We start from the raw sequence: 27,437 nt of genomic DNA on the forward strand, positions 1-27,437 counted from the left end.
ACCTTTCAAAATGCATTACCTCACATTTGTCCAGATTAAACTCCATCTGCCATCTCTCCGCCCAAGTCTCGAACTGATCTATATCCTGCTGTATCCTCTGATGGTCCTCATCGCTATCCACAAATCCATCAACCTTTGTGTCGTCCGCAAACTTACTCATCAATCCAGTTACATTTTCCTCCAAATCATTTATATATATATATATTACAAACAGCAAAGGTCCCAGCACTGATCCCTGAGGAACACCACTTGTCACAGCCCTCCATTCAGAAACGCACCCTTCCACTGCTACCCTCTGTCTTCTTTGACCGAGCCAGTTTTGTATCCACCTTGCCAACTCATCTCTGATCCCATGCGACTTCACCTTCTGCACCAGTCTGACATGAGGGACCTTGTCAAAGGCCTTACTGAAGTCCATTTCAGTAACCTTTCATTCCATTTACCCCAAGTGCTATATCCATCCGTCTCTTAAGTCTTCAGTGTTTTGGCATTAACCACTTCCTGTGGTCATGAATTCCACAGGCTCACCACTCTGGGTGAAGAAATGTCTCATAGAAACATAGAAGGATGTGATCGCACTGGAAGGGGTGCAAAGGAGATTCACCAGGATCTTGCCTGGGATGGAACATTTAAGTTATAAAGAGAGGTTTGATAGGTTTAGGTTGTTTTTTCTGGAGCAGAGAAGACTGAGGAGTGACTTGATTGAGGTGTTGAAGATCATGAGGGGATGGACAGGGAGGATAAGGAGCAGCTGTTCCCCTTAGTTGAAGGATTAGTTACAAGGGGACACATGGTAAAAGTGAGGAGTGGGAGGTTTAGTGGGGATTTTAGGGAAAACGTTTTTACCCAGAGGGTGGTGACGGTCTAGAATGCACTGCCTGGGAGGGTGGTGGAGGCGGGATGCCTCACATTCTTTAAAAAGTACCTGGATGAGCACTTGGCATCATAACATTCAAGGCTATGAGCCAAGTGCTGGCAAGTGGGATTGGGTGGACAGGTCAGGGCCTTTCATGCGTCATGCAGATTTGATGGGCCAAAGGGCCTCTCCTGCACTGTAGTATTCTGTGATTCTTTGATATTCACTGGAGTTTAGAAGAGTGAGAGGGGATCTCATAGAAGCTTATAAAATTCTAACAGGGTTAGGCAGGGTAGATTCAGAACCAATGTTCCCAATGGTGGGGGAGTCCAGAACTACGGGTCATAGTTTGAGGACAATGGGTAAATGTTTTAGAACTGAGGTGAGGAGAAATCTCTTCACCCAGAGGGTGGTGAATGTGTGGAATTCACTCCCACAGAAAGTAGTTGAAGCCAAAATGCTGTCTGATTTCAAGAAGAAATTAGATCTTGGGGCTAAAGGGATCAATGGATATGGGTGGAAGGGGGGATCAGGATATTGAATTCGATGATCAGCCATGATGAAGATGAATAGCAGAGCAGGCTCAGAGGGCGGCACGGCCTCCTCCTGCTTCTAGTTCCTCTGGTTCTATACTTTCAGATCATTCTGACTGCAGGGCAATTAGATTCATAGACGTTGACAGCGTAGAAAATGGCAATTTAGCCCATCACATCTGTGCCAGTGAAAGACAAACCTCTTAACTATTCTAATCCCATTTTCCAGCACTTGATCCAGCGCAAGTGTACATTTAAATACTTCTTCAATGTTATGAGGGTCTCTGCTTCCACCACCCTTTCAATAGAGAAAGTTTGAACTTCCAGGCAATTTCCGTGCAATCCTTACCCGGGGACCTTCAGGGAGGAGAATGTTCCCCAGCACATCTTTGAAATACCGAGCTACAATACCCTGTAGCCCTGGAGGTTGCGAGTCTTGATGTATATAATGAATGTCAATTTATATAAGTAACTGGTCCAAGGGATATAAATCTATAAAATTGAAGGATCCATTTTTATGGCAAAGATTAATAAAGAATAACAAGTATATGATCACAGGAATAATGGAAGAGAGCATGAAATGTCTTCAGTGAGGGCTGTGGAATGCACTTTCGTATCTCAGGCAAGGAAGTGTGAACCAACTTTAGTTGAACTAATGTGAAAGAATTTTTTTTGAGCAGAGCAACTATACTGATGAACTCCAGATTTGGGTGGAAATCGAAGAACAGCAGTTAACTCTAAACCTTAAAAGAAATCGGTAAGTGAAGCAGGTTTCTGGACTATGGTATATTATTTATAAACCAGGTCAGTAGCACACTGTGATATACTGATATATGTTTATGACCCTCTGCCATCTCAATTTATAATGGGGGATGAGGAGAAGTGACTGTTCCTGGGCCGTTGCCTGGTCTTCAGGTCCTCAGGGATGATTTGCTGATTGAGTTTCCATCCTATATTGCATTTTATAGAAAAGGTTTTGTCAAAGAGGAGATTTAATTTGCGGAGTGATTTCTCATGGATGTTGAGCATGGTAAAACCATTCAATATGATCATGGCTGATACTTGGCTTCAGCTTCACTTTTCCATCACTCCCAATTTCCCTCAACTCTTTGAGAGATCAAAAATCTGTCCATCCCAGCCTTAAATATATTCAACAATGGAGCATCCACAACCTTTTCCAGTGAAGAATTCCAAAGATTCCTTTGAGTGGAGAACTTGCTGCTCATCTTGGTCCTAAATGAGCACTCCCTTATCCTAAGATCTTGGGAGGGATTTTCCGGCCATGCTTGCCCCAAGACTGGAAATTCCCACCCAAGGTTAATGGACCTTTACATGGTCTGTTCCAGCCTGCTACAATTCCTGTGGAGGGCGGGAGGGGAGAATTTCACCCTGGGATTGCCCGACTAGTGGAAACAATCTCTCAGTGAGCATTAAATCCACTCAGAATCATATGTGTTTCAATGCGATCACCTTTCAGCCTTCTAATCCTCAGAGAATATAGACCCAATTTACTCAGCCTTTCTTCAGAGGAAAACCACTTCATCCCAGAGATCAACTAAGTGAATTTCCACTGTACTGATCACATCCAGGTCTTTCTGAACATCAATATTTACAAGTTTCAACCTTTAAAAAATATTCTGCATTTTTATTCTGACAATCAAAGTGAGTAACTTCATACTTCCCCACAGTATACTCCATCTGCTATCTTGTCCATCACTCACTTAACTTGTTTATATCTTTTTGAAGCCTCTCTAGACCCAGGTTACATCCTAAAGAATCTCAAATCACTTGTTATGGGAGGCTTGGCAGGGAAGTGGAATTAAGGCCACAGTCAGATTGTTCATGATCATATTACATGGCAGGGCAGACTCAAACAGCTAAGTGACCTACTCTTGCTTCTCTTTCTTATGTTCTTAAGTCAACATTGTGATATTTGAACAAGTCGCATTCTTAGCTGTCTTGACAGCCAAAGATACATCAATTAAGGTAAACAAAATACCCTGCCTGGTTTAAGAGTTTGCTTTTACAATCCATGTCTGTTTCATTTGCAGAATGCTTGTATCAGAGGGATTTCAGGTCTCATATTATGATGTAAATAGGACTCTGGTGACAGAACAAAACAGTGCACTGGTGAGAGATCACATTTAAGCAATACAACACTTTTTTATATTTGTTTGTAGAATTTGAATATAGCTGCCAAGCATTTATTTCTCCCTCCTTATTCAATTTCCTTACTTTTTGAACAAGAAGTGGTTAAAAGATTAAAGGTTGTGATCAAAGTTTGAAACTAACAACTGTTTTGATGAAAGACTAAAGAATTAAGGCTGCCTTCGCATCCAAAGAACAGTACAGCACAGGAAACAGGCCCTTCGGCCCTCCAAGCCTGTGCCGCTCCTTGGTCCAACTAGACCAATCGTTTGTATCCCTCCATTCCCAGGCTGCTCATGTGACTATCCAGGTAAGTCTTAAACGATGTCAGCGTGCCTGCCTCCACCACCCTACTTGGCAGCGCATTCCAGGCCCCCACCACCCTCTGTGTAAAAAACATCCCTCTGATATCTGAGTTATACTTCGCCCCTCTCAGCTTGAGCCCGTGACCCCTCGTGATCGTCACCTCCGACCTGGGAAAAAGCTTCCCACCGTTCACCCTATCTATCCCCTTCATAATCTTGTACACCTTTATTAGTTCTCCCCTCATTCTCCGTCTTTCCAAGGAGAACAACCCCAGTTTACCCAATCTCTCCTCATAGCTAAGACCCTCCATACCAGGCAACATCCTGGTAAACCTTCTCTGCACTCTTTCTAACGCCTCCACGTCCTTCTGGTAGTGCGGCGACCAGAACTGGACGCAGTACTCCAAATGTGGCCTAACCAGCGTTCTGTACAGCTGCATCATCAGACTCCAGCTTTATACTCTATACCCCGTCCTATAAAGGCAAGCATACCATATGCCTTCTTCACCACCACCTCCACCTGTGTTGCCACCTTCAAGGATTTGTGGAGTTGCACACCTAGGTCCCTCTGTGTTTCTATACTCCTGATGACTCTGCCATTTATTGTATAACTCCTCCCTACATTATTTCTTCCAAAATGCATCACTTCGCATTTATCCAGATTAAACTCCATCTGCCACCTCTCCGCCCAATTTTCCAGCCTATCTATATCCTGCTGTATTGCCCGACAATGCTCTTCGCTATCCGCAAGTCCAGCCATCTTCGTGTCATCCGCAAACTTGCTGATTGCACCAGTTACACCTTCTTCCAAATCATTTATATATATCACAAATAGCAGAGGTCCCAGTACAGAGCCCTGCGGAACACCACTGATCGCAGACCTCCAGCCGGAAAAAGACCCTTCGACCACTACCCTCTGTCTCCTATGGCCAAGCCAGTTCTCCACCCATCTAGCCACTTCTCCTTGTATCCCATGAGCCTTAACCTTCTTAATCAACCTGCCATGTGGGACTTTGTCAAATGCCTTACTGAAATCCATATAGACGACATCCACGGCCCTTCCTTCATCAACCGTTTTTGTCACTTCCTCAAAAAACTCCACCAAATTTGTAAGGCACGACCTCCCTCTTACAAAACCATGCTGTCTGTCACTGATGAGATTGTTCCGTTCTAAATGCACTTACATCCTGTCTCTAAGAATCCTCTCCAACAACTTCCCTACCACGGACGTCAAGCTCACCGGCCTATAATTTCCTGGGTTATCCCTGCTACCCTTCTTAAACAACGGGACCACATTCACTATCTTCCAATCCTCGGACCTTACCCGTGTCCAAAGAAGCGACAAAGATTTCCGTCAGAGGCCCAGCAATTTCATCTCTCGTCTCCCTGAGCAGTCGAGGATAGATGCCATCAGGCCCTGGGGCTTTGTCAGTTTTAATGTTCCCCAAAAAACCTAACACTTCCTCTCTTGTAATGGAGATTTTCTCTAACGGGTCAACACCTCCCTCCGAGACACTCCCGGTTAACACGCCCCTGACATATCCTTCCCTCCACATCCCGTGGGCTGTTGGGTGGTCTGTAGTACACCCCCAGCATAGTGACTGCACCCTTCCTGTTTCTGAGTTCCCCCCACAGCGACTCAGTACATGACCCCTCTAAGTTGTCTGCCCTCTGCACCGTGGTAATATGCTCCTTAACTAATATCGCTACTCCCCCACCTTTTTTAGCCCCTCCTCTGTCTCGCCTAAAACACTTATACCCCGGAATATTCAGCTGCCAGTCCTGTCCTTTTAACCAAGTTTCGGTCACCGCAACCACATCCAAATTAATATTTATTAATGATCTGGATGAGGGTATAGTTGGGTGGATTAGCAAATTTGCTGATGACACCAAAGTCGGTGGTGTGGTAGACAGTGAGGAAGGGTGTCGTAGTTTGCAGGAAGACTTAGACAGGTTGCAAAGTTGGGCCGAGAGATGGCGGATGGAGTTTAATGCGGAGAAGTGTGAGGTAATTCACTTTGGTAGGAATAACAAATGTGTTGAGTATAGGGCTAACGGGAGGACTTTGAATAGTGTGGAGGAGCAGAGGGATCTAGGTGTATGTGTGCATAGATCCCTGAAAGTTGGGAATCAAGTAGATAAGGTTGTTAAGAAGGCATATGGTGTCTTGGCGTTTATTGGTAGGGGGATTGAATTTAGGAGTCGTAGCGTTATGTTGCAACTGTACACAACTCTGGTGCGGCCGCACTTGGAGTACTGTGTGCAGTTCTGGTCCCCACATTACAGGAAGGATGTGGAGGCTTTGGAGAGGGTGCAGAGGAGGTTTACCAGGATGTTGCCTGGTATGGAGGGGAGATCCTATGAGGAGAGGCTGAGGGATTTGGGATTGTTTTCGCTGGAAAGGCGGCGGCTAAGAGGGGATCTTATTGAAACATATAAGATGATTAGAGGTTTAGATAGGGTGGATAGTGATAGCCTTTTTCCTCTGATGGAGAAATCCAGCACGAGGGGGCATGGCTTTAAATTGAGGGGGGTTAGTTATAGAACCGATGTCAGGGGTAGGTTCTTTACCCAGAGGGTGGTGAGGGATTGGAATGCCCTGCCAGCATCAGTAGTAAATGCGCCTAGTTTGGGGGCGTTTAAGAGATCCGTAGATAGGTTCATGGACGAAAAGAAATTGGTTTAGGTTGGAGGGTCACAGTTTTTTTTTTTAACTGGTCGGTGCAACATCGTGGGCCGAAGGGCCTGTTCTGCGCTGTAATGTTCTATGTTCTATGTTCTATGTTCTAAATTCCGCATAAGCATTAAGGCCCTAAGTTCGTCTGTTTTACCCATTACGCTCCTCGCATTGAAGCAGATGCACTCCAGACCTCCAGGCCCACTCAGGTCATCCTCCTCCAGAGTGCTCCTCTTCTTGGCTAGCCTTGCCCTGGCCCCCAGCTCAACCCAAGCCTCAGTATTTACTGACCTCCTGTTTTGTTCCCCACCCCCCTGCCACACTAGTTTAAATCCTGCCGAAACACTCTAGCAAAACTCCCAGCCAGGACATTTGCTCCCTTCCAGTTAAGGTGTAACCCATCCTTTCTGTACAGTTGCCATCCTGACTTGAAGATTTCCCAGTTATCTATGAATTTAAAACCCTCCCTCTTGCACCAGTCCTTTAGCCACGCGTTCAACTGTAGAATCTCCCTGTTCCAAGCCTCACTTGCACTAGACACCGGGAGCAGTCCAGAGATTGCTACCCTGGAGGTTTTACTTTTTAGCCTAGCACCCAACTCCCTGAATTTCTCTCGTATGACCCCCCTGCTCTTCCTACCTTCATCATTTTCACCAATGTGTATAATCACATCCGTTTGACTACCTTCCTTTTTAAATATGCTTCCTACCCTCTTGGAGACATCCAGTACCCCGGCACCAGGGAGGCAGACTACCATCCTGGATTCACGTTCACTCCCACAGAACTGCCTGTCCGTGCCTCTAACCATTGCGTCCCCCACAACTATCGCTCTCCTAAACCCCTTCTTTCCCTTCCGGACCCCTGAGCCTGTCTCCGTGGAGGCGATCTGGTCCTCGTGGCTTACCCCCGGAGGGTCATCCCCCTCCACAGAATCCAAAACAATATACCTATTTTGGAGAGGGACAACCACAGGGGATCCCTCCACAGACTGCTCGCTCTCTTCCCTTCTCCCATCTGTTGCCCATCCCTTTCTTTTATGGGAGACTGCCACTGGGGTACTTTCTGGCACATCACCCTTCTGACTATTACTCCTCCTAACTGTGACCCACGTGTCTTCCTTCCGAGACCCTGGTGTCACTACCTGACTGTAACTTTTATCTATTAATCTCTCATTTTCCCTAACTAAACTGAGTTCATCGAGCCTCAGCTCCAGCTCCCTTACACGATCCTTCAGGAGTTGCAGTTCCACACATCTGGCACAGATATGGATTTCCGGGAGGTTGGTGCTCTGTGTTACTCACCTCCTCACTTGCCTTCATCACTGCTGCGCCTGAACCACAATTATATAGAGCATCTTGCCGATGTGACGTCTGACTGACCATGTGGTTAACATTGGTGAAGGGTGACGATTGCATGCTGCACTGACTAATTATCTTGAAATATATTCAAATACATGCTGATGTGTGTCTTGCCCATTTTGGGGGAGAAGCTATTCATGCCCAGAAAAAGTGGCTGGTAAGATCAGAACCAGTGTGAAACCGGGCGCGTTTCTGAATTTTAGATTAGATTGGAGGACCCCCCAGAGCAGTCCAGGCACCTGAACTGTGTTTTGAGGAACCCTATACTCCACTATTCAATGGGTGGCAACATGGGCCTTATTATATTGGGTCTCCACATCAGTCCCACTCCACACAGGCATCATCAGGCAAGTCCAAAGTAGGTACCCCAAGTCTCCCACGAGTCATACCTGCACCCTGGGCTCCCCCTGAAAGACCTCCAGACATCAGGGAGGGCGATTCTCCCCAAAACATTCCAAGTGCTGAATTGGCGGGAAAACTGGTGTAAATCACGATTGTATTTTCAGTGGGAGTTCAGACTCGAATCTCCCACGTGCGATACAGAAGTCACAATCGGGAATATCATTGAAAGCTCGGGGGGCCGGGGCCTATTCACGCCGGAGTCCGACAGTTCCAGAACTCTGCGCCTGCGCAGTGGCCCCGATCTGTCAGCCTGCAGTTTGCTGGACAGTTCCATTGCTGGACAGCTTGGGACCCCCACAGTGCTGCCTCTCCCGACACCCCCACGGCTCAATCGCAGCCCCCACAAGCATTCCCAGGCCAGCCCCGACCCTCAGCCACCGACCCCAGCAGTGATGATCCCCCCACCCCAGCAGACCCCCCCATGGATGCAGCCACCACCCCCCGCCCACCCCAGGAGGCAGAATCCGCCCTCCCCCCTTCCCCGCCGATCCTGGCAGTCCCGGCCCCCAGAAGTTATGATCCCCCAACCTTAACAGACTCCCCATCTCCCCCCTCCCCCCCCCACCCGGGATGCAGAGCCCCCCCCACAGTAGGGAGCCCCCCCCCACAGTAGGGAGATCCCCCACTCCCGAAAAACCATGCCCCCGTAAGCCTGCCCCAATCGCCGGCCTCCCTCCAGTCCTGACCAACGTCCATGCAGAGTGGCAGTGGGATCCCCCAACCCCACCGATCGCCCATCGGCCCCTCCCCCTAGGCCCGCCTCTTTGGCACTGCCTGATGTCCGATTGGCGGTTCTAAGATGCCCTGGGAATGGACACTTTGCCCCTTGGGCACTGCCAGGGGGCACCAACCCCTGACCCCCTGCTGGGCCCTGACTGCACCCCCCCTTCACTCCAGCAGGGTCTCCTGTTTGTTCCCCAAAAGTGGGGAACGAGGTTGGGACTTTATTCCCTGGAGCGTAGAAGATTGAGGGGAGATTTGATAGAGGTGTATAAGATTTTGATGGGTATAGATAGAGTGAATGCAAGCAGGCTTTTTCCGCTGAGGCTGGGGGAGAAAAAAACCAGAGGGCATGGGTTAAGGGTGAAAGGAAAAAAGTTTAAAGGGAATATTAGGGGGGGCTTCTTCACGCAGAGTGGTGGGAGTGTGGAATGAGCTGCCGGATAAAGTGGTAAATGCGGGGTCACTTTTAACATTTAAGAAAAACTTGGACGGGTTCATGGATGAGAGGGGTGTGGTGGGATATGGTCCAAGTGCAGGTCAGTGGGACTAGGCATAAAATGGTTCAGCACAGACAAGAAGGGCCAAAAGGCCTGTTTCTGAGCTGTAATTTTCTATGGTTCTATGGTTCTAAACCCTGCCGGAGTGAAATTGTACTGACTGGGTGGGAGATGCTATTCTGTGTGGAGAATTCAGTCCCAGGCCCGATAATCACAATAACATTACAAACACATTTAAAGTACTTACCTGGTCTTCCCGCCAGTTTCCTGCACAGTCCCAACCGCACCTGATTTCCGGAGGTGGGAGACACGCATGGGTCGGGAACACATGCACGAATCGGCGCACACATGCACCTCCCGACTGACCCCCTCCAAAAAATTAGTGGGTCGGAACGAGAGAATCACCCCCCCCCTGCCCCTCCTGGTCACAGAACTCCTCAATATGAAGCTGTCATGCATGCTGCCGGACTGTCTGGCGCAGACATGCATGATGTTAAGCTGATGGTCACACACCAATTGCACATTTATTGAATGGAAGCCCTTTCTGTTCATGAATCTTCCTAGATTCCTGACCGGGCCCTTGAGGGCGATTTGGGTGCAGTCTATAGCCCCCTGCACATTTGGCATTCCCACGATGGCCATGGATCCTGCAGCCTGGGCTTCCGGGCGCAGCTGCGAAGAGACCTTTCGCAGGAGGAGGACGTGGAAGCCGATCAGCTGGGCATCCCTGGGGAGCAGGCCACCTAGCAGGAGGAGGAGGAAGAGAAGGAGGACGATGGCAACAACAAGCAAGACCACCCAGGCACTAGAAGGCTGGTGGCAGCAAGGATCAGGCATGCTGGGCCTGGTCCAGGTCAAATTTAATATACTGGCCAGCTCGGGCATACAGGTCATCTGTGAACTCCTTGATACACTTGTGGATGGATGGTTGGGATGTGAAGCAACCAGCTTCTACCACGCTCCCAGGCAGCGCATTCCAGACCATCAACACCATCTGGGTAAAAAGAATCATCTTCATATCCCCCTAAACGTCCTTCCCCTCACCTTGAACCTACGTCCTCTTGTGACTGACTCTTCAATTGAGAGGAACTGCTGCTCCCTAGCCACTTTGTCCACCTCTCTCATAATCTGGTACACCTCGAACAGGTCGCCCCTCAGCCTTCTCTGCTCCAACGAAAACAACCCAAGCCTATCCAACCTCTCTTCATAACTTAAATTTTCCATCCCAGGCAACACCCTGGTGAATCTCCTCTGCTTTTTCCACACCTCCACAAACCGAGCACCTGTTTGCTCCTCAGTATTCCTCTGACTATCTGGGGGTCGATAATAAACACCTAACAATGTGGCTACCCTTTTTTATTCCGAAACTCTACCCACAAAGCTTCATTTGCTGCCCCCTCTAATATATCATTCTCCTTAGTAACTGACTCCTTAACTAATAATGCAATGCCTCCTCCTCTTTTATCCCCTCCCCTGTCTCGCCTGAAGATTCTATATCCCGGGATGTTGAGTTGAATTGTCCTTCCTTCAACCGTGTCTCTGTGATGGCCACTATATCACACTTCCACATGCCAATGTGGGTGGTCTGATTAGTAAATTTGTGGATGACACAAGATTGGCAGAGTTGCTGATAGTGCCGAGGATTGTCAGAAGATGCAACAGGATATAAATAGATTGGAAACTTGGACACAGAATTGGCAGATGGAGTTTAATCTGGACAAATGTGAGGTGATGCATTTTGGAGGATCGAATTTAGGTGTGAATTATACTTCATCAGCTGGGGCATTGAATACAGGGGTTGGGAAATCATGTTGCAGCTATGTTAAACCTTGGTGAGGCTGCATTTGGAGTAGGTAGGACAGTTGAGGAACAGTGGAGGATTTTTAAGGAGATTTTTTTAAGTACTCAGCAAAAATATATTGCAGTGATAAAGAAGGACTGTAAGAAAAAGGATAACCGGACGTGGATAACAAAGGAAATAAAGGAGAGTATTAAAATAAAATCAGATGCGTACAGAGTGGCCAAAAATAGTGGAGAATTAGTGGATTGGGAAAGCTTTAAAGAAAAACAAAGAACGACTAAGAAAGCGATTAAGAAAGGAAAGATAGATTATGAAACTAAACTAGCTCAAAATATAAAAAATGATAGTAAAAGTTTTTACAAGTATATAAAAAGGAATAGAGTGGCTAGAGTGAATGTTGGACCCTTGGAAGATGAGAGGGGGGATTTAATAGTGGAAAACGAGGAAATGGCTGAGACTTTAAAGAAGTTCTTTGTGTCGGTCTTCACGGTGGAAGACACAAATAGTTTGCCGAATATTAGAGATCGAGAGTTGGTGGGAGGGGAGGTCCTCAATACAATTACTGTTACTAAGGAGGTGGTGCTTGGTAGACTAATAGGACTGAAGGTAGACAAGTCCCCGGGCCTGGATGGAATGCATCCCAGGGTACTGAAAGAAATGGCTGAGGTAATAGCAGATGCGAAAGTAGTAATTTATCAAAATTCGCTGGACTCTGGGGTAGTGCCGGCTGACTGGAAAAGAGCTACTGTTACACCGCTGTTTAAAAAAGGAAGTAGACAAAAGGCGGTTAACTACAGGCCGGTGAGCTTAACGTCCGTAGTTGGGAAGATGCTAGAGTCCATTATTAAAGAGGAAATAACAGAGCACCTGAATAAGAATGGTTCGATCAAGCAGACGCAGCATGGATTCATGAAGGGAAAGTCGTGTTTGACGAATCTACTGGACTTTTATGAAGATGTCACTAGTGCGGTTGACAGAGGGGAACCGGTGGATGTTTTTAGATTTCCAGAAGGCGTTCGATAAGGTGCCTCACAAAAGGTTGCTGCAGAAGATTGGGGTACACAGAGTTAGGGGTAAGGTGTTGGCGTGGATTGGGGATTGGCTACCTAACAGGAAGCAGAGAGTTGGGATAAATGGGTGCTTTTCTGGTTGGGAGTTGGTGACCAGTGGCGTGCCGCAGGGATTGGTGCTGGGGCCTCAATTAGAACTATAGAACCATAGAAAATTACAGCTCAGAAACAGGCCTTTTGGCCCTTCTTGTGTGTGCCGAACCATTTTATGCCGAGTCCCACTGACCTGCACTTGGACCATATCCCTCCACACCCCTCTCATCCATGAACCCGTCCAAGTTTTTCTTAAATGTTAAAAGTGACCCCGCATTTACCACTTTATCTGGCAGCTCACTCCACACTCCCACCACTCTCTGCGTGAAGAAGCCCCCCCTAATATTCCCTTTAAACTTTTCTCCTTTCGCCCTTAACCCATGCCCTCTGGTTTTTTTCTCCCCTAGCCTCAGCGGAAAAAGCCTGCTTGCATTCACTCTATCTATACCCATCAAAATCTTATACACCTCTATCAAATCTCCCCTCAATCTTCTACGCTCCAGGGAATAAAGTCCCAACCTATTCAATCTCTCTCTGTAACTCAGCTTCTCAAGTCCCGGCAACATCCTTGTGAACCTTCTCTGCACTCTTTCAATCTTATTTACATCCTTCCTGTAACTAGGTGACCAAAACTGTACACAATACTCCAAATTCGGCCTCACCAATGCCTTATATAACCTTACCATAACACTCCAACTTTTATACTCGATACTCCGATTTATAAAGGCCAATGTACCAAAGGCACTCTTTACGACCCTATCCACCTGTGACGTCACTTTTAGGGAATTCTGTACCTGTATTCCCAGATCCCTCTGTTCAACTGCACTCTTCAGAGTCCTACCATTTACCCTGTACGTTCTTCTTTGGTTTGTCCTTCCAAAGTGCAATATCTCACACTTGTCTGCGTTAAATTCCATTTGCCATTTTTCAGCCCATTTTTCTAGTTGGTCCAAATCCCTCTGCAAGCTTTGAAAACCTTCCTCACTGTCCACTACACCTCCAATCTTTGTATCATCAGCAAACTTGCTGATCCAATTTACCACATTATCATCCAGATCATTGATATAGATGACAAACAACAATGGACCCAACACCGATCCCTGCGGCACACCACTAGTCACAGTCCTCCACTCAGAGAAGCAATCCTCCACAACCACTCTCTGGCTTCTTCCATTGAGCCAGTGTCTTATCCAATTTACTACCTCCCCATGTATACCTAGCGACTGAACCTTCCTAACTAACCTCCCATGAGGGACCTTGTCAAAGGCCTTGCTGAAATCCAGGGAGACAACATCCACCGCCTTCCCTTCATCCACTTTCCTGGTAACCTCCTCGAAAAACTCTAATAGATTGGTCAACCATGATCTACCACGCACAAAGCCATGTTGACTCTCCCTAATAAGTCCCTGTCTATCCAAATATTTGTAGATCCTATCCCTTATCACACCTTCCAATAACTTGCCCACCACCGACGTCAAACTTACTGGCCGATAATTTCCCGGATTTCTTTTGGAACCATTTTTAAACAACGGAACAACATGAGCCACCCTCCAATCATCCGGCACCTCCCCCGTGAATACTGACATTTTAAATATGTCTGCCAGGGCCCCTGCAAGTTCAACACTAGCTTCCCTCAAGGTCCGTGGGCATACCCTGTCCGGTCCTGGGGATTTATCCACTCTGATTTGCCTCAAGACAGCGAGCACCTCCTCCCCTTTAATCTGTAAAGGTTCCATGGCCTCCCTACCAGTTTGCCCTATTTCCGTAGACTCCATGCCCGTTTCCTCAGTAAATACGGATGCAAAAAAACCATTTAGTATCTCCCCCATCTCTTTTGGTTCCATACACAGTCTACCACTCTGGTCTTCAAGAGGACCAATTTTATCCCTCACTATCCTTTTGCTCCTAACATACCTATAGAAGCTCTTTGGATTTTCCTTCACTCTGTCTGCCAAAGCAACCTCATGTCTTCTTTTAGCCCTCCTGATTTCCCTCTTAAGTAGCTTCTTGCACTTTTTATACTCCTCGAGCATCTGATGTGTTCCTTGCTGCCTGTACATTTCATACAACTCTCTCTTCCTCTTAATCAGTGTTACAATCTCCCTCGAGAACCAAGGTTCCTTATTCCTATTTACTTTGCCTTTAATCCTGACAGGAACATACAAACTCTGCACTCTCAAAATTTCTCCTTTGAAGGCCTCCCACTTTCCATTTACATCCTTACCAGAGAACAGCCTGTGCCAATCCACACTTCCCAGATCCCTTCTCATTTCATCAAATGTGGCCTTTTTCCAGTTCAGAACTTCAACCCGAGGACCAGATCTATCCTTATCCACGATCAGGTTGAAATTAATGGCATTATGATCACTGGATCCAAAGTGTTCCCTCACACTCGCATCCATCACCTGCCCTAACTCATTTCCCAATAGGAGATCCAATATCGCATCCTCTAGTTGGCACCTCTATATACTGATGTAGAAAATTCTCCTGAACACATTTTACAAACTCTATCCCGTCTAAACCTTTAACAGTATGCGAGTCCCAATCTATATGTGGAAAATTAAAATCCCCTACTATCACAACTTTGTGTTTCTTGCAGTTGTCAGCTATCTCTCCACTGATTTGCTCCTTCAATTCTCGCTGACTATTGGGTGGTCTATAATACAAGCCCATTAATGTGGTCATACCTTTCCTGTTTCTCCGCTCCACCCATCGGGCCTCTGTAGACAAGCTCCCTAATCTATCCTGCCTGAGTACCGCTGTAACATTTTCCCTGACCAACAATGCCACCCCCCCACCTTTCATCCCTCTGCCTCTATCCCGCCTGAAACATTGGAACCCTGGAACATTGAGCTGCCAGTCCTGCCCCTCCTGTAGCCAAGTTTCACTAATGGCTATAATGTCATATTTCCATGTGTCTATCCATGCCTTCAGCTCATCTGCCTTCCCCACAATACTCCTGGCATTGAAATAGACACACCTCAAAAAATTATTTCCACCACACTCTACCCTTCCATTTGTGATTTTGCTTGAACTAACCTGTCTTTTTACCCCTGCTCCACTATCTGCTCTGGCACTCTGGTTCCCACCCCCCTGCAAATCTAGTTTGAACGCTCCCCAATAACACTAGCAAATCTCCCTGCAAGTATATTGGTCCCCTTGTAGTTTAGGTGTAACCCGTCTCTCTTGTACAGGTCCTACCTGCCCCAAAAGAGGTCCCAATGATCCAAGAATTGGAAACCCTGCCCCCTGCACCTGTTCCTCAGCCATGTGTTTATCCGCCCAAGCATCCTACTCCTGCCCTCACTGGCATGTGGCTCAGGTAGCAATCCTGAGATTACTACCCTCAGGGTCCTGCTTTTTAACTTCCTTCCAAGCTCTTTGTACTCACTCTTTAGGACCTCCTCACTCTTCCTTCCCACGTCATTGGTACCGACGTGTACCACGACATCTGGCTGATCACCTTCCCACTTTAGAACGCTGTGCACGCGTTTACCATTTACATAGATGATCTGGAGGAGGGGACTGAATGTAGGGTATTCAAGTTTGCTGATGACACGAAGGTGAGTGGGAAAGCGAATTGCGTGGAGGACGCGGAAAGTCTGCAGAGAGATTTGGATAGGCTGAGCGAGTGGGCGAGGATCTGGCAGATGGAATATAACGTTAGCAAATGTGAGGTTATCCACTTTGGAAGAAATAATAGTAAATTGGAATATTATTTAAATGGAGAAAAATTACATCGTGCGACTGTGCAGAGGGACCTGGGGGTCCTTGTGCACGAATCGCAAAAACTCAGTCTGCAGGTGCAGCAGGTGATCAAGAAGGCAAATGGAATGTTGGCCTTTATCGCGAGGGGGATGGAATATAAAAGCAGGGAGGTCTTGCTGCAACTGTACAAGGCACTGGTGAGGCCGCAACTGGAGTACTGTGTGCAGTTTTGGTCCCCTTATTTGCGAAAGGATATATTGGCCTTGGAGGGAGTGCAGAGAAGGTTCACCAGGTTGATGCCGGAGATGAGGGGTGTAGCTTATGAGGAGAGATTAAACAGGTTGGGTCTGTACTCGTTGGAGTTTAGAAGGATGAGGGGTGATCTTATAGAGACATATAAGATAATGAAGGGGCTGGATAGGGTCGAAGTGGAGAGATTCTTTCCACTTAGAAGGGAAACCAGAACTAGAGGGCACAGCCTCAAAATAAGGGGGGGCCGGTTCAGAACAGAGTTGAGGGGGAACTTCTTCTCTCAGAGGGTAGTGAATCTCTGGAATTCTCTGCCCATTGAAGTGGTGGAGGCTTCCTCGTTGAATATGTTTAAATCACGGGTAGATAGTTTTCTGATCGATAAGGGAATTAGGGGATATGGGGAGCAGGCGGGTAAGTGGAACTGATTCGCTTCAGATCAGCCATGATCTTGTTGAATGGCGGGGCAGGCTCGAAGGTCCAGCTGGCCTACTCCTGCTTCTATTTCTTATGTTCTTATGTACTGCGTGTAGTTCTGGTCACCACACTACCAGCAGGACGTGGAAGCTTTGGAGAGAGTGTAAAGAAGGTTCACCAGGATGTTGCCTGGTCTCGAGGGTGTTGGCTATGAGGAGAGGTTGAATAAACTAGGATTGTTTTCACTGGAAAGACAGAGGCTGAGGGGAGACCTGATCGAAGTCTACAAAATGATGAGAGGCACAGACAGGGTGGATAGTCAGAGGCTTTTTCCCAGGGTGGAAGTGTCAATTACAAGGGACACAGGTTCAAGGTGAGAGGGGGAAAGTTTAAGGGAGATGTGCAGGGGAAGTTTTTCACGTAGAGAGTGGTAGATGCCTGAACACGCTGCCAGAGGAGGTGGTGGAAGCAGGCACATTAGCAACATTTAAGAGGCATCTGGATGGGTACATGAATAGGGAGGGAATAGAGGGATACAGGCCGAGTAAGGGTAGAAGGTATTTTTTGTAGTCAGCATATCATTATTAGTCGGGAAGTTATAGGCCGGTGAGCTTGACGTCCGTGGTCGGGAGGTTGTTGGAGAGGATTCTTAGAGATAGGATGTATGCGCATTTAGAAAGGAATAAACTCATTAACGATAGTCAGCATGGTTTTGTGAGAGGGAGATCATGCCTCACTAACCTGGTGGAGTTTTTTGAAGAAGTGACTAGAATGGTTGATGAGGGAAGGGCCGTGGATGTCGTCTACATGGACTTTAGTAAAGCGTTTGACAAAGTCCCTCATGGTAGGTTGGTGCAAAAGGTTGGATCTCATGGGATAAAGGGGGAGGTGGCTAGATGGGTGGAGAACTGGCTTGGTCACAGAAGACAGAGGGTGGTAGTGGAAGGGTCTTTTTCCGGCTGGATGCCTGTGACTAGTGGTGTTCCGCAGGGCTCTGTATTGGGACCTCTGCTGTTTGTGATTTATATAAACGATCTGGAAGAAGGTGTAACTGGGGTGATCAGTAAGTTTGCGGACGACACGAAAATGGCTGAACTTGCAGATAGTGAGGAACATTGTCAGAGGCTACAGAAGGATATAGATAGGCTGTAAATTTGGGCAAAGAAATGGCAGATGGAGTTCAATCCAGATAAATGCGAAGTGATGCATTTTGGTAGAACTAACGTAGGGGGGAGCTATACGATAAATTGCAGAACCATAAAAGGTGTAGATACACAGAGGGACCTGGGTGTGCAAGTCCACAGATTCTTGAAGGTGACGTCTCAGGTGGAGAAGGTAGTGAATAAGGCATATGGCCTTTATAGGACGGGGCATAGAGTATAAAAGTTGGGGTCTGATGTTGCGGTTGTATAGAACGTTGGTTCAGCCGCATTTGGAATACTGCGTCCAGTTCTGGTCGCCACACTACCAGAAGGACGTAGAGGCTTTGGAGAGAGTGCAGAGGAGGTTTACCAAGATGTTGCCTGGTATGGAAGGGCTTAGTTATGAGGAGAGATTGGGTAAACTGGGGTTGTTCTCACTGGAAAGACGGTGGATGAGGGGTGACCTAATAGAGGTGTATAAAATTATGAAAGGCATAGATAGGGTGAAAGGTGGGAAGCTTTCTCCCAGTTCGGTGGTGACGTTCACGAGGGGTCATAGGTTCAAGGTGAAGGGGGGAGGTTTAACACAGATATCAGAAGGACATATTTTACGCAGAGGGTGGTGGGGGCCTGGAATGCGCTGCCGGGCAAGGTGGTGGAGGTGGACACGCTGGGAACGTTTAAGACTTATCAAGATAGCCACATGAATGGAGTGGGAATGGAGGGATACAAAAGAATGGTCTCGTTTGGACCAGGGAGCGGCACGGGCTTGGAGGGCCGAAGGGCCTGTTCCTGTGCTGTATTGTTCTTTGTTCTTTGTTATGATCATCACGAGCACGGAGGGCTGAAGGCCTCCTTGTGCTGTACTTCTCTTTGTTCTTCTTTGTGGAGTTTACCCACTCTCCCCGTGTCTGTGTAGGTTTCCTCTAAGTGCTCTGGGTTCCTCCCCCCCCCCCCCCCCTGTAATTGACACTTCCACCCTGGGAAAAAGCCTCTGACTATCCACCCTGTCTGTGCCTCTCATCATTTTGTAGACCTCTATCAGGTCTCTCCTCAACCTCCGTCTTTCCAGTGAAAACAATCCTAGTTTATTCAACCTCTCCTCATAGCCAACACCCTCGGGACCAGGCAACATCCTGGTGAACCTTCTTTGCAGTCTCTCCAAAGTTTCCTCATCCTTCTTGTAGTGTGGTGACCAGAACTGCACGCAATACTCCAAATGCGGCCTAACCAAGGTTTGATATTGCTGCAACATGATTTCCCAACTGTTGTACTCAATGCCCCCGGCTGATGAAGTATAATTAACACCTAAAGTTCAAAGATATGCAGGTTAGGTGGATAGGCGATGCTAAATTGCTCCTTTGTGTCCTAGGATATGTAGGTTAAGTGGATTCGCCATGGTAAATGCACAGGGTTATGGTTGGGGTGAGTGCTGTTGGCCTGGGTATGGCGCTCTTTCAGAAAGTCAGTGCAGACCGAATGGCCACCTACTGTACTGTAGGGATTCGGAGTTTGAATGATATGTCCCTTTCATTCCACGAGGCAACAACACTTCTTCATATTGTCCTAATTTTCCCCCCAGCTGTTCTTTTAGTATGTACCACTTCCTCCTGCTTTCCCCACTGTTAATTTTTTATTGGACAATTTTTCCATTTCACCGGAAATGGGTTTAAAATGGACAGGTGGCCATGCCACTCATTTCTTGATGCTTCAAGTTCAATTTCATAGATGAGTGTGAGTTGCACTGGTTATTGAATAGCTCGCTCATTATGTAAGGGAGCCATATTTTGTAAATATTTAAAGTTGGTCTTTGTTTCCTGAAGTGGCAATGCAGAATGTGTGGTGAACCATAGATGGTTATCACTATGGGTACTTGTATATGTGTTACTCTCGTTGCTGTTGGGGTTAGGGTTTGGGTGTTCCACCTGTTATTACTGTTTATGTGGCACACTCCGTTCGGCTCCGCCCAGGACTCCGCCTTCTTACAGGAGTATAAAGGTCACTGCTACTTCCTAGTAGTCTTTAGTCTGGGATAATATTGTTGAGTGGTGTGCTCCTATTTGTAGTGAATAAAAGCCTTTATTCCCGCGTACGTTCTAGCCTCCCGTGTGAATCAATCGCGCATCAATTTTATTCACTACAATTGCTGAAAATTTTGTTCGAAGAAAATGGAGCAGATGCTAAAGCCCGATCGGCTAACCTTGGATCCGCATGCCGCTGGGGCGTCGAACACTTTCGACCATTGGTTGAAGTGCTTCGAGGATTACATTGAGGCCTCGACAGCAGTCCAGTCCGACGCCGACAGATTGCGGGTCCTCCACGCCAGGGTGAGCGACACTGTGTATGCAACAATTTGCGATTCCCAAAATTATAAAGACGCTATCGACTTGCTCAAGGGGCTGTATAATAAACAGCCGAACAAAATTCATGCTCGTCACCTCTTAGGCACTCGACGGCAGCAGCCCGGCGAAACTACGGGACAGTACCTGCACGAACTTCAACAGCTAGCCAGAGCCTGCAACTGTAAGGTGGTGTCGGCTACTCAATGCACCAACGACCTCATTCGGGACGCGTTCGTGACTGGAATCGGCTCGTCCTATATCCGCCTGCGGCTGCTCGAGCAGGGTAACCTGGACCTGGCTAAGACGGTAGAATTGGCCGACGCACTGGAGACAGCCTCCAGAAATCTCGAAGCCTACCCCACCGACCATGTGGGAACAGCGTGGCAAGCACAGCCGCCGCCTCAGCTGTACTCGGCGGCTCCTCGGAACTGCGCGATGATGCTCCCAACTTCGGACCTGACAGCTGCGGTAGCTCCTGGAGGCCCACGGTGCTACTTCTGCGGTTTGGCGAAGCATCCTCGCCAAAGATGTCTGGCCAGGGTGGTGTTTTGCTCCGCCTGTGGAAAGAAAGGGCACTATGCTAAGGTGTGCCGAGCGAAGACCCCTTCCAAGTCCAGCAGTGCTGCGTGCGACTCTCCAGGATCCATCTCCTCGTCTCCGGCCTCGTCGATGTCTTCAGCCACGTGCGATCCACGGGCGCCGCCATTTCCTATGACGACGACGCCAGCCACGTGCGACCTGTGGGTGCCGCCATTTTCAACATCCTCGACCACGTGCGATTCATGGGCGCAACCATTTCGGTTGACATTGGCCACAGGAGACCAGCAGGGGTCCTCGTCGTCGGCTATCTCAGCTGCCTGCAGTTACGCTCGGGATCCAACAGTGGCGTCAATCATCCTGGACCAGGCCAAGCCTCACAGACTCGACAAGTCCATGATGGACATAGAGGTAAACGGGCACCTGGAGCATTGCCTGTTTGACAGCGGGAGCACGGAGAGCTTCATCCATCCGGATACAGTAAAACGGTGCACTCTCCGTGTGCAAGCTGTCAGGCAGACAATCTCCATGGCATCGAGGTCCCGATCTGTCCACGTTCTCGGGAGCTGTGTGGTAACTCTAACGGTGCGGGGCACAGTCTACGAGAACTTCAAGCTCCTCGTGCTACTGCACCTTTGCGCTCTGGTACTCCTGGGGCTAGACTTTATGGTCCACCTGAGGAGTGTGACCTTGCAGTACGATGGGCCACTCCCTCCACTTTGTGGGAAAACAGCAGCCTCCAAATTGTCCAGCGCGCTCCACATGCAGCCCCTCAACATTCAAAATTACCCCGCCTTCACTATTCGAAAATCTCGTGCCAGGCTGCAAGCCCATCGCAACTAAGAGTAGGCGTTACAGTGCTGAGGATCGGATCTTTATTAGATCTGAGGTTCAGCGGCTCCTCAGGGAAGGGGCCATTCAACCTAGCACTAGCCCATGGAGAGCACAAGTCGTGGTGGTCAAGACTGGAGACAAGCCCCGGATGGTCATAGACTATAGTCAGACCATTAATAGGTACACGCAGCTGGACGCGGATCCTCTCCTGCGCATATCTGACATGGTCAACCAGATTGCGCAGTACCGGGTGTTCAACACCATCGACTTGAAGTCAGCCTACCACCAGCTCCCCATTCGCCCAGAGGACCGCAAATACACGGCCTTTGAGGCGGATGGCCGTCTCTACCACTTTTTAAGAGTCCCTTTCGGTGTCACTAATGGGGTCTCGGTCTTCTAGCGTGAGATGGACCGAATGGTGGACCAAAACGGGCTACGGGCTACCTTCCCGTACCTGGACAACGTCACTATCTGCGGCCATGACCAGCAGGACCACGATGCCAACCTCCAGAAGTTTTTACACACTGCGGCTCTCCTGAACCTGACCTATAACAAGGAGAAGTGCGTATTCAGCAAGCACCGCCTAGCAATCCTCGGATACGTGGTGGAAAACGGGGTCATCGGCCCCGATCCAGACCGTATGCGTCCCCTCCTTGAACTTCCCCTACCCACTTGCATCAAAACACTGAGAAGTCCAAAGATGTGCGGGTTAGGTTGATTGGCCAGGTTAAAAAAATTGCCCCTTAGAGTCCTGGGATGCGTAGGTTAGAGGGATTAGCGGGTAAAATATGTGGGGGTAGGGCCTGGGTGGGATTGTGGTCGGTGCAGACTCGATGGGCCGAATGGCCTCCTTCTGCACTGTAGGGTTTCTATGATTCTATGAAGATGCTTAGGCTTCTTCTCGTACTATGCACAATGGGTCCCCAATTACGCAGACAAAGCCCGTCCGCTCATAAAATCTACCTCTTTTCCCCTGGCAGCAGAGGCTCGCCTAGCCTTTGAAAGGATAAAAGCCGACATCGCGAAAGCCACGATGCACTCTGTCGATGAGTCCATCCCCTTTCAGGTGGAGAGTAATGCATCTGATTTCGCCCTGGCCGCCACACTTAACCAGGCGGGCAGGCCCGTCGCCTTTTTCTCTCGCACCCTCCAAGGCCCTGAAATTCGGCACTCATCTGTGGAGAAAGAGGCTCAGGCCATTGTGGAAGCCGTACGGCATTGGCGCCATTATTTGGCTGGCAAACGGTTTACCCTGCTCACGGACCAGCAGTCCGTGGCCTTTATGTTCAACAACATGTTAAAGGGAAAAATTAAGAATGATAAAATCTTGAGGTGGAGAATCGAACTCTCCACCTACAACTATGATATCATGTACCGTCCGGGGAAGCTCAATGAGCCCTCAGATGCCCTGTTGCGTGGAACATGTGCCAGTGTTCAGGAGGACCGGTTACAGGCCCTCCACAATGATCTCTGCCATCCGTGGATCACTCGGCTCTTCCATTTTGTAAAGGCTCGGAATCTGCCCTATTCCATAGAGGATGTCAGGTCGATAACTCGACGCTGCCAGGTATGTGCAGAGTGCAAGCCACACTTCTACCGGCCTGACAGGGCACACCTCATTAAAGCCACTCGCCCTTTTGAACGACTGAGTGTCGACTTCAAGGGGCCCCTCCCTTCGATGAATCGGAACGTGTATTTCCTCAACGTTGTTGACGAATACTCCCGATTCCCCTTTGCCATCCCCTGTTCTGTCATGTCCTCTGCCACGGTCATCAAAGCCCTGCGGAGTCTTTTCACCCTGTTCGGCTACCCCAGTTATATCCACAGTGATAGGGGTTCGTCGTTTATGAGCGACGACTTAACATAGAACATAGAACATAGAAAGCCACAGCACAAACAGGCCCTTCGGCCCACAAGTTGCGCCGATCACATCCCCACCTCTAGGCCTATCTATAGCCCTCAATCCCATTAAATCCCATGTACTCATCCAGAAGTCTCTTAAAAGACCCCAACGAGTTTGCCTCCACCACCACCGACGTCAGCCGATTCCACTCACCCACCACCCTCTGAGTGAAAAACTTACCCCTGACATCTCCTCTGTACCTACACCCCTGCACCTTAAACCTGTGTCCTCTCGTAGCAACCATTTCAGCCCTTGGAAATAGCCTCTGAGAGTCTACCCTATCCAGACCTCTCAACATCTTGTAAACCTCTATCAGGTCACCTCTCATCCTTCGTCTCTCCAGGGAGAAGAGACCAAGCTCCCTCAACCTATCCTCATAAGGCATGCTCCCCAATCCAGGCAACATCCTTGTAAATCTCCTCTGCACCCTTTCAATGGCTTCAACATCTTTCCTGTAATGAGGTGACCAGAACTGCGCGCAGTACTCCAAGTGGGGTCTAACCAGGGTCCTATAAAGCTGCAGCATTATCTCCCGACTCCTAAACTCAATCCCTCGATTAATGAAGGCCAGTACGCCGTACGCCTTCTTGACCGCATCCTCCACCTGCGAGGCCGATTTAAGAGTCCTATGGACCCGGACCCCAAGGTCCTTCTGATCCTCTACACTGCTAAGAATGGTACCCTTCATATTATACTGCTGCTTCATCCCATTGGATCTGCCAAAATGGATCACCACACACTTATCCGGGTTGAAGTCCATCTGCCACTTCTCCGCCCAGTCTTGCATTCTATCTATGTCTCGCTGCAACTTCTGACATCCCTCCAAACTATCCACAACACCACCTACCTTGGTGTCGTCAGCAAACTTACCAACCCATCCCTCCACTTCCTCATCCAGGTCATTTATGAAAATGACAAACAGCAAGGGTCCCAGAACAGATCCCTGGGGCACCCCATTGGTCACTGACCTCCATGCAGAGAAAGACCCCTCCACAGCCACTCTCTGCCTTCTGCAGGCAAGCCAGTTCTGGATCCACAAGGCAACAGCCCCTTGGATCCCATGCCCTCTCACTTTCTCAAGAAGTCTTGCATGGGGGACCTTATCGAACGCCTTGCTGAAGTCCATATAGACCACATCCACCGCTCTTCCTTCGTCAATGCGTTTGGTCACATTTTCAAAGAACTCAACCAGGCTCGTAAGGCACGACCTGCCCTTGACAAAGCCGTGCTGACTACTTTTGATCATACTAAACTTCTCTAGATGATCATAAATCCTGTCTCTCAGGATCCTCTCCATCAACTTACCAACCACTGAGGTTAGACTCACCGGTCGGTAATTTCCCGGGCTGTCCCTGTTCCCTTTCTTGAATATAGGGACCACATCTGCAATCCTCCAATCCTCCGGAACCTCTCCCGTCTCCATCGACGATGCAAAGATCATCGCCAAAGGCTCCGCAATCTCCTCCCTCGTCTCCCACAGTAACCTGGGGTACATCCCATCCGGTCCCGGCGACTTACCAACCTTGATGCCATTCAATAGTTCCAACACATCCTCTTTCTTTATGTCCACATGCTCGATCCTTTCTGTCCACCGCAAACCAGCAGTACAACCACCCAGATCCCTTTCCACCGTGAATACCGAGGTAAAGTATTCATTAAGCAGCTCCGCCATTTCTAACGGTTCCACACAAACTTTTCCCCCTTCACCTTTTAAGGGTCCTATGCCTTCACATCTCATCCTTTTACTCTTGACATATTTGTAGAAAGCCTTGGGATTCTCCTTAATCTTACCCGCCAAGGCCTTCTCATGACCCCTTCTCGCTCTCCTAATTTCCTTCTTAAGCTCCTTCCTACATCCCGTATACTCCTCTAAATCCTTAACACCTCCTAGCTCTCTGAACCTTCTGTACGCCTCTCTTTTCTTATTCACCAGGTTCATCACAACCTTCGTGCACCACGGTTCCCGTACCCTACCAACACCCCCCTGTCTCATCGGAACGTTGTCATGCAGAGCTCCAGACAAACATTCCTTGAAAATCCTCCACTTTCCTTCGGTACTTTTCCCCAAGAATGCCTCCTTCCAATTTACCCGTCTAATTTCCTCCCTGATGACACTGTATTTCCCTTTACTCCAGAGAAACACTTTCCTAGCCTGCCTGATCCTATCTCTTTCCAATGCTATCGTGAAGGAGATAGAATTATGATCGCTATCCCCAAGATGCTCACCCACCGAGAGATCCTCCACCTGTCCAGGTTCATTAGCCAGCACCAGATCAAGTACAGCCTCTCCTCTAGTAGGCTTATCCACATACTGTGTCAGGAAACTCTCCTGAACACACCTAACAAACTCCTCTCCATCCAAACCCCTAGCCCTAGGGATATTCCAATCTATGTTTGGGAAATTAAAATCTCCCATCACGACAACTCTGTTATTCCTACATCTCTCCAGGATCTGTTTCCCCATCTGCTCCTCAACATCTCTGTTACTATTGGGCGGCCTATAGAAAACACCCAGCAACGTTACCGACCCCTTCCTGTTCCTAACCTCCACCCACAGAGACTCCGTAGTCAATCCCTCCACGGCGTCCACCTTCTCTACAGCCGTGACACTATCCCTGATCAACAGTGCCACTCCCCCCCCTCTCTTGCCTCCCTCCCTGTCCTTCCTGAAACACCTAAAACCCGGCACCTGAAGCACCCAGTCCTGTCCCTGAGACATCCAAGTCTCCGTAATGGCCACCACATCACAATTCGAAGCAGCAATCCACGCTCTAAGCTCATCCACTTTATTCACTACACTCCTGGCATTAAAATAGACACATCTCAGACCTTCAGCCTGAGCACTTCCCTTCTCCATCACTCGTCTAACCTCCCTCTTACCCTGTTTACATTCCTTATCTATTTGCGAGCTAACCTCCTCGCTCTCAGTCCCCTCATTCCGATTCCCTCCCCCCAACCTTTCTAGTTTAAAGTCTCTCCAGTAGCCTTAGCCAACCTTCCCGCCAGGATATTGGTCCCCCTGGGATTCAAGTGCAATACCTGCTCTCTAAGGGAATTGCCTCAAGTAGGACTACAAGTTACAACCCCAGGGGTAACGGACAGGTCGAAAGAGAAAACGCTACAGTCTGGAAGGCTGTTTTACTGGCGCTACGGTCTCGGGGTCTTCCAATCACCCATTGGCAAGAGGTACTTCTCTGGAATTCTCTGCCCACTGAGGTGGTGGAGGCTACCTCGCTGAATATGTTTAAAGCGCGGATGGATGGATTCCTGATCGCTAAGGGAATTAAGGGTTATGGGGATCAGGCGGGTAAGTGGTACTGATCCACGTCAGATCAGCCATGATCTTATTGAATGGCGGGGCAGGCTCGAGGGGCAAGATGGCCTACTCCTGCTCCTATTTCTTATGTTCTTATGTTCTTATGATGCGCTCTCTCCCCTTCTGACACGGCGCGGGCAGCATCGGGACCTCAACTTGATCCTCTTACTCCCGTGTGCAGCTTGCCTGAGTCCAGGGGATTGTCGCCATCTCGAGGTCGGCGGTCGGGAGAGGAACTGGAGGAGTCTGTGGACACCACCTCGGAGAGAGGGTCGTCACCACGGTCACCAGAACCGGCACTGGAGCCGGTACTGCGGAGGTCGCAGAGACGGTGCGGACCTCCGGTTCGGCTGAACTTGTGAACATGTGGACAGTTCTTATTGTTTTTTTACCCCACCTGTCTTTGTTTTTAAAGGAGGGGTGAATGTGGTGAACCAAAGATGGTTATCACTATGGGTACTTGTATATGTGTTACTCTCGTTGCTGTTGGGGTTAGGGTTGTTGGGTGTTCCACCTGTTATTACTGTTTATGTGGTACACTTCGTTCGGCTCCGCCCAGGACTCCGCCTTCTTACAGGAGTATAAA

General features: G+C 48.5%; 1 protein-coding gene across 1 annotated transcript in view; it reads left to right on the forward strand.

Annotated features, from left to right (window-relative positions):
- LOC144481240 (uncharacterized) overlaps positions 1–27,133 on the forward strand; it is a 63,547-nt gene extending 36,414 nt beyond the window's left edge. The window contains exons 3-5 of the mRNA XM_078200735.1: positions 2,070–2,146; positions 3,441–3,519; positions 27,033–27,133. Coding sequence (XP_078056861.1) covers positions 2,070–2,146; positions 3,441–3,519; positions 27,033–27,041 — 165 coding nt within the window. The 3' untranslated portion in view covers positions 27,042–27,133. The remainder of the gene's footprint in view (positions 1–2,069; positions 2,147–3,440; positions 3,520–27,032) is intronic.
- Positions 27,134–27,437: the final 304 nt, after the last annotated feature.

Source organism: Mustelus asterias, chromosome 1 (genome assembly GCF_964213995.1).
Source record: "Mustelus asterias chromosome 1, sMusAst1.hap1.1, whole genome shotgun sequence".
In the NCBI taxonomy this organism is placed as follows: domain Eukaryota; kingdom Metazoa; phylum Chordata; class Chondrichthyes; order Carcharhiniformes; family Triakidae; genus Mustelus; species Mustelus asterias.